At 59.3% G+C, this 17,626-nt stretch overlaps 1 protein-coding gene across 2 annotated transcripts; it reads left to right on the top strand.

Annotated features, from left to right (window-relative positions):
- Window positions 1-487: 487 nt before the first annotated feature.
- On the top strand, window positions 488-17,404 carry KIAA0513 (the record flags this gene model as incomplete). Of its 2 annotated transcripts, XM_082862152.1 has the most annotated exons (12): window positions 488-822; window positions 2,861-2,960; window positions 3,973-4,046; window positions 7,040-7,110; window positions 8,260-8,464; window positions 9,175-9,215; window positions 9,654-9,732; window positions 11,608-11,685; window positions 12,832-12,861; window positions 15,649-15,729; window positions 16,173-16,267; window positions 17,231-17,404. In XM_082862152.1, the coding sequence occupies 12 exons, from the start codon at window positions 488-490 to the stop codon at window positions 17,278-17,280; spliced, it is 1,239 nt and encodes a 412-aa protein (XP_082718278.1). In that variant the 3' UTR covers window positions 17,281-17,404. The 2 variants fall into 2 exon arrangements, with proteins under 2 accessions (XP_082718278.1, XP_082718277.1); XM_082862151.1 differs by lacking the exon at window positions 12,832-12,861.
- Window positions 17,405-17,626: the final 222 nt, after the last annotated feature.

Here is a 17,626-nt window from a genome sequence, read left to right as displayed (position 1 = left end):
AGGAGTGGGCGGCAGATGGCCATCTGCGGTGATTTCTGTTCTGACTGGCCTCAGCCTGGTCGGCCAGAGGCGGGAGAGGGCCGGGGGGTGCAGCCCCCTCGAGGTCTCCTTGCTTAGTTCGGAGAAATCCTGACGGATGGTGTGTGTTTGTTCATTGTTTGCCCACCATATGGGCAGTAGGAAGATGACGTCAGCAGACAGGTGGCCCAAATTCTGGAATTTTGGAGCCTCTTACAGGGCATTCGTGCCCTAATTCTTTCCCGTTATATGAAGAGAAGCTCTCGTGGTGATGATGACGTGTCTCTGCTTCCATTCCAGATGCCTTAGGGCCCCGTGGGCCGCCCCAGAGGACTCAGTCCCGGTGGCCAGCGGCTCCCAAGCAGCTCACGTGCGCTCAGCCTCAGGCTCCCGCTGACGCACCTGGGAACCTCGCTCACCAGCCCCCACCTGGCATCCTTGCCGGCAGTGCCCCCCACCCCCCCGAGCCATGGAGGCCCCCGAGGTCCCCGTGGGCTCGCTGATTGACTTCGGGGCCGGGGCCAAGCCATCCACCTCCTCGCCCCTGGAGATGCTGTCCCCAAAGCTGCAGGACGGGGACAGCTCCCCGGGCGAGGGCGCGTCGGAGAGTGAGACCACGGAGTCGGCCGACAGCGAGAACGACATGGGCGAGTCGCCCTCGCACCCGTCCTGGGGCCAGTGCCGCCGCTGCTCTTCCAGCGAGTCCTTCTCCTCCAACCAGAGCACCGACTCGGCCAAGGATGCGGAGCTGCTGGAGCTCCGGGAGTTCATGCGCGGCTACGTGGAGAAGATCTTCTCCGGAGGGTGAGCCCCTCGCAGGGCGCCACCGGCCAGGGCTCCAGGCCTCACAAGCTGCTGGGCCCCTCGCGTTTCCGCCCCACCCCAGTGCACGTAGGCCCCCTTGGGGAGCTTCTGCCACTCCTTCCCTCCGCTCAGGGCCCTGGCTTTGCTCCCGCGGCACCTCAGGTGAGCCCCCATGGGCACGCCTTCAGAGGTGGTTGTTAGCTGGCAGTGACTTAGGGGCAGTACAAGGCCAGGAGGTTTCAGTTACCCGCAGCCCTTGGGACGCTCTCGGGCAGCTGAGCCTTAAGCAGCTGCTAGGATGGGGACCCACCCTCGCACCTCTTTCTGGCCTGGCGTTGGTGGTTCTTGACAGTGCAGACAACGAGCAGTGACAGTGGTAGCACAGGTGGGGCCTGGAGTGAGAGCGGAGGCTGAGGGGCCGGGAATCGGACTCACGGCTGTGGCCATCTCAGCAGCGGAAAGGGGAGCACGCCGCCAACTCGGTTCAGGCCTCAGGCCTTGACGGCCGGTCTTGCATCGTTCACAGCGGTGCACGAAATGCTGGCGGTCCTGCCCCTCAGATCGTCTCTGGGACCCGCAGCATCAGCATCGCGGGGTGGGGGGGCTGAGAAATGCAGAGTCGTGAGCCCCACCTGACCCACTGAGTCAGAATCTGCATTTCAGTGAGGGCTCTACCCGTGCACGCATTGCGGCCTGAGGAGCTCTGGCTGAAGGGACCCTTTTCGCATGTCGTTAAAGCGTAAGAAGAATTTCTGCCTGTTGACGCCACGCACCGAGGATGTTCCTCCCTGCTGAGGTTTAGGCCCCTGGTTTGTTAACTGGCAAGGTTGCTTTCCACCTTTTCCAGGTGTGCCCCCGTCTTCTCTGCAGTTAGAAGGGGGAGGAGTTCTAGGATCCTAATATTTGACTGTCCCCAGACTGCTTTTATGTTTGATTTTGAATGCATTCTGGGAGAGCAGTAGATGTGGCTTCCTACTCATTTTGTTTGACTGACACCGAAATTAGTCAGCTTTTTCTGAGTACACCCAGTTCATGCAAAGGGGAGAAAGCCCAGAAGCTCACTAATGTGCCAGGAAGGCCAGTCTAGATTTGTGACAGGCAGTCGGCAACATGGAACGTGGACAGGTGAGTCAGATGCCTCTTTAGGAGCTTTCCACAACTCCCTGCAAACGCCCGGCAAATTCTCACATTTCATCTGGTGTCGGTACTTGGGATAAGTGAGACCAAGATGTTTTCTATAAAACCTTAAATGAATGAAACTGCAGAAGCCAGTGGATCCTCAGCCTCCTGCTTCCCCCTTTTAGTCGTTACATTTGGGGTAGAGTACTGCCCCCCCCCCACGAAGATGATTGGAAGTGGTTTGAGATCAGGTGAGCATTTTGTCCACCCTGGCGGGGGTGACCCCCAGGCCTGGGGTCCCCCGATCTTCACCCCTCACACGGAGCCGTGGAGAGTCAGAGAGCAGACCGGCTCTTCCGAAGTGCAGAGGAATAAGCAACCATGCCCTCCTTCTGACGGCTGGAGGTGGCGTCAGACCTCTTGTGTTTCTTGGCCCCAGTGGGCTGCTGAGACTGAGCACATTAGGAATTCTTGAATCCAGTCGATGGCTCCGTGCCGACCTCAGCAGCAAAGATGGGGGGCGGTTGGATGAGCTGGAGAGCCAAGCCCTCGGAGAGTTATGGGACCCTTGTGAGTACCCAGACCTCACTGAGGCAGGAGGTCGGGGGAATGCACGTGGGCTTTGGAGCCAGGAGGTCTGGATGGGGCTCCCACCTGCCACTCCCCAGCTGTGTGTGATCCTCCGAGCCGGGCTTCTCATCCTGGAAACAGAAGTAATAGTGTTTCCTCTCGGGGTTGCCCGGAGGCTGAGATGAGCGTCCGCACTTGGCGGGGGCGAGTTACCGTCGGGGTTCCGTGGTGCGGATGCCGAGGGCCGACAGCACCTAGGAGTTCCTCTCCTTCCTATTTCCCTACTGTAGCCATTTTCGTTGCAGAGGATTAAAGCTTTCCTGTCTTTTCCCTTTGCCCTCTTTTCCAGGGAGGACTTGGACCAGGAGGAGAAAGCCAAGTTCGGAGAGTACTGCAGCAGTGAGAACGGAAAAGGCCGGGAATGGTTTGCCCGGTACGTGAGCGCCCAGGTAAGAGGGGTGACGCGGGGCTGTGGTGTGGGGCAGCCCACCCGCTCTGGAGAAGGGAGTTGAGGAAAACGATCCCACCGGAAAAAGAGTAAAGCTCGTCTAGAGATGTTATAAAGTCTAATTAGAATAGTGGAAGATGCCCCACTAGAAAGGAATGCTGGGCTGTCAACCTCATGAAATTCCAGAAAAGTTCGCTTTTTTAAAGACCAGCACATGGGCTATGTCCACACATGTTTTTATTAAATAACCTACAATATTCCATTTTTGCAAAGATAAAATATTCAAGAGAATGACAGCCATGTATGTAAGGTCAGATAAACAGTAAGTTTTAAAAACAGCCAGTAGGTTCTTTTTATTTTTTTCCTGTAAAGTGGATTAAGTTCTTCGTTTTTAAAGTATTTTTTGGTCACAAATAATTTATTCTTCCAAGAAAAATTAGAAAATACAGATAAGCAAAAACAGAGAAACTGCCCATACATCACCCACCCAGAAAACAGCCAGCATTGTCATCTTGGGGTCCCATCCCTCTGTAGTTTCCCACACGTGGGTGAGCGCGCAAAGCTCCTGGTTTTAAAAGTCTCACAAGGAGGGGCTTCCCTGGTGGCGCAGTGGTTGAGAGTCTGCCTGCCAATGCAGGGGACACGGGTTCGTGCCCCGATCCGGGAAGACCCCACATGCCGCGGAGCGGCTGGGCCCGTAAGCCATGGCCACTGAGCCTGCGCGTCCGGAGCCTGTGCTCCACAATGGGAGAGGCCACAACAGTGAGAAGCCCGCGTACCGCAAGCAAAAAAAAAAAAAAAAAAAGTCTCACAAGGAGACGCCGGAAACACCTGAGTGATGGTCGGGGGTGGGGCAGCCCTCTGCTGGGTCCGGTCTCTGGGTAGCAGGGCCTGTCCTGGGCTCGAGCCCCAGCTGTGTTTAGAGATGCTGGGCGGGGTGAGCACGCAGCCCCTCTGAGCTGGGTGCACCTCCGCCAGCGGCCGCCTGACGCGGCTGCCCTCTTCCCGGACAGCGCTGCAACTCCAAGTGCGTCTCGGAGGCCACCTTCTACCGCCTGGTGCAGTCCTTCGCGGTGGTCCTATTTGAGTAAGTGATGCTGCGGCTTAGTGCCTCCGTCCTGACCTCTCGTCCTCCCTCCCTCCCTCCCTCCCCCCCTCCCCACCTGGGAGACCCCAGTCGTGAGAACCAGCCGCATGCGTCATCAGCTCAATTGCTCCCCTCCCCCACCACCTCCCTTCCCCGCGGCGGCAGCATTGTCTGGAAGTCGTGACCAGTATCCAGTATCTCACGGGTGGGGGGGCGGCGGGGAGTGAGCGGTCCCCACCTGACAGCAGCGGGCCCCGGGACAGGCTGTGATTACACAGCGGCCCTGCCCTCCTCCAGCTGAGGTCTGGGGTTCTCTGGATTTCCTGTGGTGAAGTACTCTAAACCGGGTCACCGCCCACTAATGAGATGGTTGGATGGCATCGCTGCCCTGAGGTCTAATGAGGCACCACTGGGGCCTTTTATCGCCGAGGACAGCGTGGGCTGGGGAGAAGGGCCCCCCACCTCCGTGTGGCCGGGGGGGCCGGCCACCTGCCTTGAGGGGCTCCTCCTGCTGAGGCCCGCGCTCGGCTCTAGGACTCCTGAGCCTCTTCCTACATCCTGTCGTGCATCAGAGCCGCAGGCGCCCTCCGCAGTGTGAACCGGAGCGGCCGTGTCTACCTGGGGGATCGTGTGGGTGGGGGAAATGCGTGGGACAGGGAGGGAGCTCTGACCCTGATCTGACCTTCGGTTGAGCCCACTTTCCCCCCTCACCTCAGTGTGGCCTCGGAGCAGGTCCTGGTCCCCTGGCTTAGGCCGTGGCCACTTCTCTGTGTCCCTGTGTCCTTCCAGGCCTGAAAACTCCTCCTTTCCTGTTCCTTCCCCTTCTTCTCCCAACAGAAATGTAGCTGCTCTCTTGACTTTAATTCCCTGTCTTGGTGTCTCCCCAACTTTCTCTGTCCCCCACGCACACGGGGCATGTACTAGAGGAAAATGGCCAAAAGAGAGGGACCCCTGTTTCTCCTGCACTTACTCTCAGAATGTCCCAAGTTCAGGGTGTGCTCCCCAGGGGTGGGGGCGGGGATCTGGGTCTGGGAGCTAGTGTGGGTGGAGGGACGAGAGGCCCTCACTGAGGTAGCCAAGGGCCCACGCTTGCTTGCCTCGGGAGCTTCAGTAAAAGAGCCCCAGGGGGTCGGGGGTCAGCGTGGTCTCCTGCCCCAAAGACCCTTTGACCTCGAGACGTTTGCATCCATAATTTTCAGGAACCTGTATTTTGTGTAGATGGTGCCTGTCTGCATGGTGACGTGCTTATCTAATTCTCAATTCTTCTTCCAGTTTTTCCTTAAATAAGCAAACTGGTAGGTGGGGGGGGGGGTGTAGTTAACCTCAAGTTCCAACCCTGCCAAAACACATAATCTTTCATTACTTTGTCTGTGAGCGTATATTTTTTTATGTGGTTGCAAAAAAAAAAAAAAAAAAAACTTACAGAAGTTTAGTTTTTTAGATTTATTATTTTTATGTCAAAAAGATAAACAAAAATGACCCTCATCCCACGTCTAGATAATTTCTGTTGATTTTCTTTCTTTAAGTAACACTAGTCCAAGGTGAAAAACTAAACAGGAAAGGAAAGTACGTGAGGGAACAGGATGGAGAGGCACAGAAGCCTAAGAGGGAAAGGCGGTGTTCTTTCACACCCTCTTCTCTCACTTTTCGTCCATCTCTCAGTGATAGCCATCTTAATAAAGCGCATACCAGCAAATAGATATTTTTTCTAAAAATGCAGTACTGGGCTTCCCTGGTGGCGCAGTGGTTGAGAGTCCGCCTGCCGATGCAGGGGACATGGGTTCGTGCCCCGGTCCGGGAAGATCCCACATGCCGCGGAGCGGCTGGGCCCGTGAGCCATGGCCGCTGAGCCTGCGCGTCACATGCCGCGGAGCAGCTGGGCCCGTGAGCCATGGCCGCTGGGCCTGCGCGTCCAGAGCCTGTTACTCCGCAACGGGAGAGGCCACAGCAGTGGGAGGCCCGCGTACCGCAAATACAAAGGCAGTACTGTGCGTTTGCACTCAGTGCTGCGTCTGTAACAGCTGTGAGGTGTTCTAACACTTGAACGTACACATGCTCCATAATTAATCTGGCTCCTGCCTGTCGATGGGCATTTAGCTGATTCCTCATTTTCTTCTCTAATTTGCAGCGCCACAGTGCACATCACCGTAGCTTCTGCCACTGTAACAGTACAAATTCTTAGTGGCAGACAGACCCTCTTTTTGAAGTGTTTCCCCCCTTTCTTGTTTGCTAAATTGAATGGATCCACGTATATCTCATACTCTCAATATAGTAAGTGTGATATAATATAGTAAGTATTAGTATAATCGTTTATATTTGCAGGACATCGTTTAGCATAGCAAAGGTTCTGGCGCGTCATACTGTAATTTGATTTTCAGCAAGTGGTGTAGGGTACGTAGGTATTCATATTCCCAGTCATTCTCAGGGTGCTGTCCCTGGGCCAGGAGCCTCAGAGCATCAGCTTCCCAAGGCGGTTTGTTAGAAATGCACATTCTCAGGCCCTGCCCCAGACCTGCTGACCCAGAGACTCCGGGGTGGGCCCAGCAATCCACATCTTCACATGGCCTCCCCCACTCCCCCCTGCCAGGGGACTCTGCTGCTTCCCACATCGGGGGGGGGCGGGTATCATCTAAGCCACTGCTCATTCCTGAGAAGTAGGGGCTGGAAGGGGCCAACGGTTTAAGCCTGAGACCTGAGGCCCGACCTCCAGTTCCGGGTCTGCTCCTTGGGGTAGGGCCCTGGCGATTCCACCTTGAAAGTGAAGGAAGCCAGGCGGATGGATGGTGAGCGCCTTAGTGCCCTAAATCGGACCCGCTCCCAGGCTGGGTGCCTGGGCCCAGGGGAGTTCTTTCTGTGGCTTCTCCTCTGGAGTGTCTGGGGAGTGAGGTACTAGCTTAGAGGTGTCTGTGGAACATGCTAGTCTTGTCTCAGGAACGTGCAGAGAGAACCCGGTGGAAGGATCTGTTAGCCAGTCACCTCTCTTTCCATTTCAGGTGTCACCAGATGGACGACTTCGGGCCTGCAAAGAACCTCATGACCATGTGCTTCACCTACTATCACATCGGTGAGACCCGGGGTGCAGCTTACGTGGCAGGCAGACCTGTCACCTTCCAACGCCACGTCAAGTGGGCCTTTCTTAAGGCAGAGCTGCGAGGCATCCAGCAAACAAAGGGAGCTGATATTAGGGCGGGAACAAGGAGGAGGGAGACCCCTAGAGCGGGAGGTGAAGGACGGTCCACAGCGTGGGTCAGGAGGCTGACGGCCCTGGCTAGGAGGACACGAGAAAGTAGACACACGGGCAGGACGCTTCAGGGTAGACGCAGGACATCGTCTCATGTTCTGGCCAAATGTGACACAGGGTCAGCTGTGGACGGGGGGGACCTGGAGCAGCCCGGGGCCTGGGGCAGGGCTCGTGGCCCTGGGGCCTCCTGGTGCATCGCAGCTGGGGGGCTCCCCGTGTTAAGCTCCTTGGGCTGTGACCACTGGCGCTCGTTCAGGCCGCCGTGAGGGGAGGGTTGCTGAGGGCTTGCCCGCGGGCTGCAGCTGGGTCAGGGCAGCGCAGGCACCAGCGGGCTGGCTCTTGTGGCGCGTCCCCTACCTCTGCAGCTCAACTTCATCGTCTCCTCGCCTCAGCAGCCCACCCTCTCCTTGCTGCTCTGCGCCATTGCAGCAGCTGCTCTGACGGCCTTAGCGTGGAGCCCTTTGATATGGGGCGGGACACATTGGCCCGTGGGGTGGTCCGTGCACAGCCTTAGGAAGGGACATACTTCTTTTTCCCTCGCTGCCCTTCTCGCACCGTCTCCCATGTCCAGTGGCCTCCCTGTTTCAGGACCAGCCCAGGTGCCAGCCAGGCCGTCTGGAATCCGCACGGCCCCTCCCTCCACAAGGAGAGACTCTTGTGTCTTCCTCCATCACTTTGCACGTTACACTTTCCCTGTGTGCGCTGCTCCCCCGCCCTCTGGACTTGCTGCTTCTTTGGGGCTGGGTCCCTGCCTGTTTCCTCTGCGGCCCCTGGTGGCACCTGGCTGACTTGTCCACACTGGGTGCTCAGCGACCGCCCGAGAGGGCAGGGGCCCCGGCCCTCCGTGTGCCCACGGGCCTCCTGAGCCTCTTGCTTCCCCCCGCCGCCATGTCTGGCCATGGCGGAGGGAGGTGGCCCCGGCCTCCGTGGTTCCATTTGGCTCTCATCCCTGCTCTCTCCCCCTCCCTCCAGGTAAACCACACCTGCTCCCCTCCGAGTTCAAGGAGAAGCCGGCCGGGAGCATCGACTCCTACTTGAAGTCGGCCAATAGCTGGTTAGCGGAGAAGAAGGACATCGCCGAGCGGCTTCTGAAGAACACGTCGGCCAAGACGGAGAACGTCAAGGGCTTCTTCGGGCTGGAGACCAAGCCCAAGGGGCCCCTGGCCAGGAGAAGCGAGTGAGTATCGCCTGCGTGCGTCCCTCCCCGACCGTGGGTGTGACAAGGAGGCCACCCTGGCCCAGCGTCGGGAGCATCTCTGCGCCCTCGGCCGTCACGGGGGCCTGAGAGCTGCTCCCGGGGGGCAGCTGCCTCCCCAGCCTCCAGTTTTCTGGGGCTTCCAAACACTGTTCCATTTGCTGACGTGCTGGGATTCTCCCCGTGGGCCCGTGTTTCTAGGGCTGGAGAGGAGCGCGTGGAAATTGTCGGTAGGCAGAAGGGGAGTTACACCCCCCTCCCTGCACCCCGCCTCCCGCTGCCGTGAGAGAAACCGCGTTCCCCAGGGCAGCGGTGTTCCCATAGCCACTCGGGGACCCGCGGGGGGCGGGGCCGCGTCCGAGCAGTGCAGGAACCGAGACTTCCACAAAGCAGGGGCGCCCTGTGGTCCCCGCCGTCCCCTCCGACGGCTCGGTTACAACCAGCCCACTTGGCTTTATTCCTCCTCTGGTCTGGACAGTCTTGGATTCAGAGAAAATGGCACAGAGGAGCCTGAACAGCACATCTCAGTTCTAAAAGGCTGGCAGGTGGTACGAGTGGCATTGATTTCGTAAACGTGTTTGCAGAGAAGACCACCTTCGGTTTACACATTGGTTATGAGGCATCATCCCGTTTCAGCAACGTAACAGGGTTCTTTGGGTCGTTTTGTCACTGCTATGGTTTCTCTCCCCAAGGGAGAAAGAAGGCAAGTCCCAGGAGAAGCCGCGGAAGACGGGTGAGTGCCTGCCCGTGCTCGTGGGGCCGGGCGGTGCCGTAGCAGCGCCACGGGGCCTCAGTCCGGCCCACGGGGAGCCGCAGGTCCCTGGACGCCTGGGGCTCCAGCTCCCCCGTAGCAGGGGACGCTGTCCTACTGCGCTCTGCTCTGGTCTCTAACCGCTTCCTGAATTTCCACGGAAAACCCGCCTCTCTGGGGATCAACTCCTCCTCCCAGGGGACTCAAGGAAAGTATCCCCAGTGGTGGGGGAGCTGTTCCCGGGACCCTCCCTGGGGAGGAGTCCTCAGGGCCAGGCCTGAGAGCCGCAGGGCAGGTGCCATGGAGTTTCCGCTGTATGTTTGTGTGACCTGTGGGATGATGCGGGGCCTGCTGGGAGGGTCGCTGGAGTCGGGGCGGGGCGGGGGTCTGCCTTGCTCAGTCTCCCTCCCCCTCCCACAGTGACTGTGTGCAGCCCAGAGGAGGAGAGGAAGGGGGAGAAGATCTACCTGTACACACACCTGAAGCAGCAGCCCATCTGGTAAGGCCACCCTCGACGTTTGTCACCAGGACCCATGTCTCCATCAGAAGTGAAGGCCAGGGCTTCCCTGGTGGCGCAGTGGTTGAGAGTCCGCCTGCCGATGCAGGGGATGCGGGTTTGTGCCCTGGTCCGGGAGGATCCCACATGCTGCGGAGCGGCTGGGCCCATGAGCCATGGCCACTGAGCCTGCGCGTCAGGAGCCTGTGCTCCGCAACGGGAGAGGCCACAACAGTGAGAGGCCCACGTGCTGCAAAACAAACAAACAAACAAACAAAAGAAGTGAAGGCCACTCACGCCCCCTAGGAGAACCAAAGGAGAAAAGATGGGCGAGGATGCAGGGAAATTGGAAACTCGTACACGGCTGGTGGGCTTGTCCCACGCAGCAGCCACTGCGGAGAACGGTCGGGCAGCAGTTAAACAGAATTGTAGCCCATGACCCCGGCAGTTTTACTCCTGGGTAGATACTGAAAAGAGTTGAAAATAGGTACTCAAGCAAAAACCTGTGCACGTATGTTCATGACAGTGTTATTCGTAAGAGCCCAAAGGTGGGTACATGAAATGTGGGCTGTCACTCAGCCACGTAAAGGAATGAGGCACCCACAACTGCCACGACGTGGGTGGACCTGGAAAACGTTCTGCCACGTGACCCAGGCCAGACACAAAAGACCACGTAGTGTATGTACACAAAATGTCCAGGAGGCAAAGCCCTGGAGACAGAGCAGATCGGTGGTTGCCCGGGGCTGGGGGAAGCCGGGAGTGCGGTGATGAAAATGTCCCGGAAATGGATAGTGGCGACGGTTGCACAATTCTGTGAATATACTAAAACCCACTGAACTGTGTACTTGAAAAGTGTGCATTTTACGGTATGTGACTTATATCCTAGTACAGCTGTTCTGTGTGTGTCAATAATGTACACACGTGACGGCCGTGGTTGCAGTGGGAGACCAGTGGTCAGGGGACATCTCGCCCTCTGTCTTTCTCTGAAGACGCTCTCGTCCCTCTGAAGCCTCTCTGTCGGTGGCTTTTATTTCCTCACACGTAGGCGGTGTAGTAGCCCCTGGAACCCAAAGGGTGTCAGACGTGCCCCTCCCACGAGGATCACAGTCTAGCTGCGGTGGGAGAACCTGGGGCGGCAGAATGGGGCGCGTGAGGCACGCGGCCGGCCAGGGCTGGGCTGCAGCTGTCCCGAAGCCTCCGCGAGGAGGGCCCACCTTGCAGGGCCAGCCTCGGGGGGAAGCAGGGAGAGGGAGCCCAGCAGCCCCGGTCCCACTGTCTGACGTAGCTTGGGCCCCTCTAGGCTCCAATGCTGTCTTATCTGCAACAGGGCTCAGCCCCACTTTTCTGTACAGAGCCGGGTGGTAAGTATTTTAGGCTTTACAGGCCCTCCGCTGCTGTAGTGCCAGAGCCGCCGTGGACAGGGTGTAAGTGGAGGTGTGGCTGTGATCCTATAAACCTTGATTTACACAGACGGAGAGCAGGTCGGACTTGGCGCACGTGCCGTAGGTCTGCTGACCCTGATCCTTGGGAAGCGTGCCTCTTCCTTGTGTGTCGCTATAAATGCGTTTGCTCTCTGCACGTGGCCTGTCCCTGCCGGGGTTCCCATTTATGTTACTAGACCGTGTTCTAGAGAAGCAGGCCTCCTCAAAGCCTCTGCTTCCTGTTGGGAGCCTCAGCCGGAGACAGAGAAGGGGAAATGGCCTTCCCGCACATCCCACAGGCGGCGGCTTCCCCTTTGACCCGACGAGTCCAGGCTGAGTCCTGGGAGAGACGCACGGATGCCCTCAGGACACTTCGCCGGGTGGTCGGGGCGGGGGGGGGGGGGGGGGGACCAGCTCCATTGAGGATAAAGGCACATGGGCCTTGTCTGTCTTGCAGGCACACGCTGAGGTTCTGGAACGCGGCCTTTTTCGACGCTGTCCACTGTGAGAGGAGAAAGCGGTCTCCCACCACCAGGTAGGAGCCAAGTCCGGGCCCGCTTTGCCCCAGGGAAGAGGACCAGGGCGAGGCTTTATTGTCCCGTTCCTGAAGAGGAAGGCTGAGTCGACGCGTCTGTGTTTCTTCCTCAACCCCTGGCGGCCCCGGTGCCCTGCAAGTTGCCTGAAGGGTCCCGGGCGCACCGCTTCCTGGGTGGGGGGGCCAGCTTGCATGAGCGCTTCCTGCCCCGGGGCTCCGGCATGACTCGGCCTGACCCTCCTAAGAAATGCAGACTCCCACTGAGTGAAGCCCACAGGGCCCCCCTCGGACCCACTCTGCCTGTCTCTGTGAGACTCCAGACTCCCGAGCTGAGACCGCTGCCGCGGGACCCTGGGTGCTGGGCTCACGTCTGGGAAGGGCAGTCGCTACTGTCAACTTACTCCTCTGGGCTGCAGCTTCCCCGAGGGCAGTCTTGCCACTTCGGAAGACTCCCTTTGTAAAGCGGTTCACTGAGCACTGGGCGGCGGCGAGGGCTGGGCACGGTGCTCAGCTCTCTCTGGCCACGGCGGCGAGCTAAGGCTGGTGCCTGCAGCAGCGGGGCGGGGAAGGGGCAGCGGCCTCCCAGGCCTGGGTCACCTCGTGGGCCCCTCCAGCCATGGAACTTTGAAGTCTGAGTCTCTCCTCGTTGATGAAATTGAATCCCCGCCTTCTTTGACCCTGGGGAGACCCCTTAACCTTTCTCCCGGCAGGAGAGAGGGCAGGTGCCTGCTGGTTAAGGCTTTAGTCCACGAGCACTTGGGGGATCTTAAGTGAAATCTTTTTTCGGGGGGAAGTAAACCCTATCGGGATGACCTGCCTCGTACCCCACGGCGGCCTGCTGTGGCTGTGTGCCCCGGGAAGGCAGGGGAGCACGTGGAGAGGAAGCGATGCTGGAATTCCTAAGGATTCTAGAGAGAGAGTTCTCTGCCCTTCTGGGAGTCGCAGATGCAGGAAGTGCCTGTAGGCGAGGGGGATCCTCGTGTTGCTTTGCTCTCAGACTCCTGGGCCACCGCCCCCCGGAACCCCGTCTCCATATCCGTCTCCGCTGTGATAACCCTCCTTCCACGCTTTGCTCTCTTTTCCATCCACATATCTTGCATGACTTTGACGTGTTCCTCTGTTTACCTGTTTCTGCTGCCGCTCCAGAGGGGATGCTGGAGAGGAGGAGAAGAAGAGGTGTGTGTCCACGTGACTGTCCATGGACAGTGCGGGGGCCCTTCGGGGCCGCTGGGTCGGAGGGGAGGGGGGTGTGACCAGACGTGGGTGTGACTCGCGGCCGGCGGGCCCAGCGCTGGGACAGGCTGGCGACAGACAGTGGGGAGCTCGCCGAGCATAGAGACCCCGAAATGGTCAGGAGACAGACACGGCCCCCGAGACCCCCACGAGGCCCGGTGCGCATCCCGAGAGGAGAGGGCAGTGAGGTCCAGGAGGTCAGCTCCGACCTGGAGCGAGTCCAGCCTCCATGGGCCACTCTGGCCCTTCCAGCGGACCCCGAAACCACACCCTTGGGTTCCCTTGTTGTCCGCTCGGTCATTGATCCGGGCTCAGGAGCCGCAGGTCGGGCCAGAGGACCTGTCCCTGCAGTCGTGCCTAGGGGCCTGCGGGCTCTGGCAGACCCTCGCCCACTCTGAGAGGTCTGGGGGGTCCCGGAGGAAGGACAGCTGCTTCCTCCCCCCGGCCACTGTGTGATGTGAGGCCTGTGTGTGTGAGGGGGTCCCCCGAAGACAAAGGTCTAGAACAGGCTATTTCCTGCGAGCCCACGGTGGGGTCTGACTGCAATTGTTTGAACTTGATATGTGCTCGATATCTTGGTTAAGATATTTTTAGAGTGAAAGGCCTGCCTATTCAAAATATAGTTTCTGATTCAGTGCTTGTTTTTAATTTGGTGGAAATTTCCCAAAGCATGCTTCCTTTAATCAGTGATGTATTTTTAGTGCTTATTGTTTTATGAGAAATCTTGTTTTTTTTAACGCAGCCTTATTATGGCTTTAAAAGGAGCATTTGGGCACGGCAGCTACCTCCATTCCTAAAAAGCCCCCAAGTTCCCACAGACTCTCTGGGGGGCGGGGGTGTGTGTGTAATTAACCAGCCTTCCTGGAGCAAGGCGTCCCAGCACCACAGCCGAGGCCCGACAGGGCTGGAGCATCGTGACCTCTGAGCCCCACGAGGGGAAGTGAGCCTCTGGGCCTCCTCACCCAGAGCAGATGTGGTCTGGCCATGCACATCCCAGATCTGACCCCCAGGACACCCCGAGATTGGGGGCCAGAGGTTGGCTCTGGGTCCTTGGGCAACCTTGTGCCTCCAGCATGATTCCTCTTTGGCAGCCTCTGCCGGCAGCACCATCAGCACCCTCTCTGTCCTCAGAGGCGGAAATGTCCCCGTTTCAGGAGGCTTCCTCTTCTGTAAGCTGCTGGACACATCCGAATTCCCACTGTGGCAATGTAGACACACGATCTGCCCTCCTGTGGTATTAGACCTCGACCAGTATTGGGTGTTGAACTCAATTTTAAGCAATTGATTTGTTGGTAGGCATCCCCTGATCCCAAATGACCTTCTATTTCTTCAGAGATCAGATAAAATGTCCCAACTCTAGTCCTCGCCACAGCAAAAGGACTGACCTCCTCATCTGGGTCAGGGCTGCTGTGCTGCACGCCTGCAAGGGAGCCACTTCCACATGGTCTGGGGTTGTGCAGTGCACAACCTGTGCAACAGTACCCAGCGAGCCTGGTGGTGGTGTGGGAGTTTATGTGCCTGGACGATTCTAAGGGTGACCACTCAGGGAAAAAGGATGGGAAGGAACATGGCATGGGATTAGCACAGTGCCTGGAAGCACATTCCAGGTGTCTTTGTGGGTGTCCTGTCAGCATGAGGAGACTGGGAGACTGACAGTGCCGCCTCTGTTGCGCCCTGGTGTCCCGTGGCTCCCGCTCAGCTGCAGCGGCACCAGTAGCCTCCCTGGGCTGGGAGGGGGGAGAGGAGTTAAGAGTCGATGTTGTTGGTTCTGTTCCTCTTCTTTCAGCTTCTCCATCGCCCTGACCCCTCACCCCCTCATACTGCCTCTTCTCTCCCTTTTCTTTTCTCTTTTTCCTCTCAGCCCTGTTTTAGTCAGACTCCTTGTCCAGAGTGTACTTTTTAAGGGGAAATAGGCATCTGCTCACTTCTCAGGTGGCCACGCGGCTCCCGTGCCCCGGGGGGTGGAGGTGGAGTGGTGCAGTGGCTGACGGTCCTGGGCCACTGGGGACAAGGGTGCTCGGCCGTAAGGGGAGGGGCTGACGCCCTGCAGGAGCGGGCGGCGTTCGCCCTCAGTCAGGGACACCGAGCTCAAAGAGAGCTCAAAAGCGCACCTTCCCTGCCCGAACCCTGAGCCCCGCGCTGCCTCACGGAGCGCACGTGGAGCCTCACGGGCCGTGGTCCCTCCTCGTTGGGTTCCCGGCTTCACTGAGAGGCTCTGTGCCGTCTTCTCCGTGCTCACGGGCCCGTCCCCGCGCCCCACGAGGCAGCCTGGGAGCACAGTGAACGGCAGAGGCGGGCCGGCCTGATGGGCAGCGTGTGGTCAGAGGCCGCAGACGCTCGCTGGGCTCCTGACCCCTGCTCCGCCGGCTTCTCGGCACGCCTCCCCACCGGTGACACGGGCCTCGGCCTCCGTCGTCCTTGAACCTTAGAGAAGGATGTGGGGGCAGCGTTCTCGTCTCCCGGAGAATGTTCCGGGCAGCCGCTCAGCGCACATCGTCTCTGGGTCCTGAGCCTTGTCTCCGCCAGGAGAAGGTGATGAGTGTGGGTCTCGGGCCCCCAGGCAGAGGGGCAGCCTTCGGTCAGGCTTCCTAGAAGCAGCGCCAGCAGCCCTTCGGCAGAGGTGTCCCCTCTCTGTCAGGGAGGCCAGCACCTGTGGGTCAGAGCAGGAGGGGGCCAAGCGGCGGGGATGTGGGCTCTGAAGCCCCTCCGCTGCCCCTCCTGTGCTTGCAGAGAGAGGTGGTGCCACATGACCCAGGAGGAGCGGGACGACAGCCTGCGGTTCAACGAGAACATCACCTTCGGGCAGCTGGGGTGAGCGCCAGGGCCGGCCTGCCCCCCGCCCCCCCGCGCCCCCCGCCCCCCGTGACCCGGACGGGGCCACGCCCACCCCGGGTCACCCAGGAGATGAGCAAGCGGGGCGGTGTGAGGAGGGACCGCCGGGTGAGACGCTCCCACCCGGGGGCTCTGCTGGGGGAGCGCCACCCTTATGACGTCACACATCCCCGACTCAGTGTCGCGACCACTGTGCGTTCTTAAATGGCTCAGAAGCACACGATTCGCTCCACTTGGCCTTGACTCCGGCTCCTAGTTAGTCCGCCCCTAACACGGTTTCATGGTGGGCAGGGCTGGCCATGAGGCGATTTGGTTTTACATCTTTCTATCGATTCCCCGGCCCGGTGGGCGGCATGTCGGGCCCCGGCTCCCTTCCCCTCGGGAGGCGGGAGGGCTGCCAGCTCACGGCCGTGTCCCCCCAGCACGTTCACGCACAACATGCTGGCGTTCGGGCTGAACAAGAAGCTGTGCAACGACTTTCTGAAGAAGCAGGCGGTGATCGGCAACCTGGATGAGGGTGAGTGGCGGCAGGGCCGGGGTTTCGGGGGCGAGTGCGCTGCGTGCTGGAATCCCCACCCGGCTCAGAGGACTGTCCCTGCTGTAATTACCCACGGGACACTAAACGTTCCTGTCGGCCTGCGTGCGCGGGACCCTCTTCCTTCCCCTTGGAGACCCAGTTCTGCTAGGTAGGGCTTGCCCACGTGGGGCAGGATGGTGCGGGGCCCACCAGGTCAGTGCTTACAGACAGGGCCCAGGAAAAGATATAACTTGGTGCTCAGACTCTGACCTTGAAAATGGGCAGACTCTGGCTCTGAGTTGCCCCTCTGTCTAAATGGCCAGCACATGGCCTGTCTTCGTTGCTTGAATGACACTGCTGCCGCAGGTCCCGGGGGAGCGGCGGGGCTCTTGAGGTCTTTCCGGCATCTCTGGCTTCTGTAACGGGAGGGGACACGTTGCTGATGTCAGCTTCCCTGATCGACAGCTGGCCTTTAGGCGTCATCCCACGTGCTACAAGATGCTTCCTGCGTGTCCCCTGAAAACTCTTCCACTTAGACATAGATTTGTACAGATCGATATTGTTTACAAATAAAACTCCATCCTGGACCGAGTTAAAGAGGGCCAAGGACGGGTGGCCTCAGGAGGTGCCCCCGGAAAATCTCCAAGTGCCGTCACCAGCCCCACCACTCGTCACAGGGCAAGAACACTGTGCCCTCCACCACGTGACCCCTGCGTGGCCTCCAGGACCCACGCCCGGCTCCCGTGACAGGGTTCATCTGCCCACACCAGGCTTCCTGGGGGCCTGCGGGGCTGCCCTGTGGCGCGTCATTGCCATGGGAAGATGCATCCCGAGGGCACACCTTCAGAAGCCCACACTCACCGTGCCTGGGAGGGCCTGCTTTGTCATCACCCCGAATGAGAAGGACCTGCCCGTCCGTGTCGCCGTCCCTCTCATGAGGAATAACGCTGTTTTCTCTTCCAGAGCAGTACAAGCTGCTGAGTGACCACATCGAGCAGATGGCCGCCGAGTAGGCCTCGGCAGGCGGCCCGAGGCTCCCCCAGGAGGACTGTGGGTGCACGCCTCCCTCCCGCGCCCGCGGCTGGCTGTCACCCCCCCCACCCCCGCATGACATTGGCAGCACCCAGAGGTGCCCCACACCGCCCTAGAACTAGCGGCTAGAAGAATCTGGTTGCCCGTTTTCCCTGCCTCCCCTCTGCCTGTGTCTGCTCCCCCATCTGCGTGCCAAAGTGTCTCTGGGATTACACAGCTAACACCAAGGTGACTTTCCATATCCCCGAGTGGCAGACCTGCGACGTGGGACGGAGGGGGCGCAGGAGGGAGGATGCTGGGTCCACGATGGGCCGGTGTCCATCGTAG

Source organism: Leucopleurus acutus, assembly GCF_964270905.1.
Source record: "Leucopleurus acutus genome assembly, chromosome: 20".
Classification (NCBI taxonomy): domain Eukaryota; kingdom Metazoa; phylum Chordata; class Mammalia; order Artiodactyla; family Delphinidae; genus Leucopleurus; species Leucopleurus acutus.
This window is presented reverse-complemented; position numbering and strand designations above follow the sequence as displayed.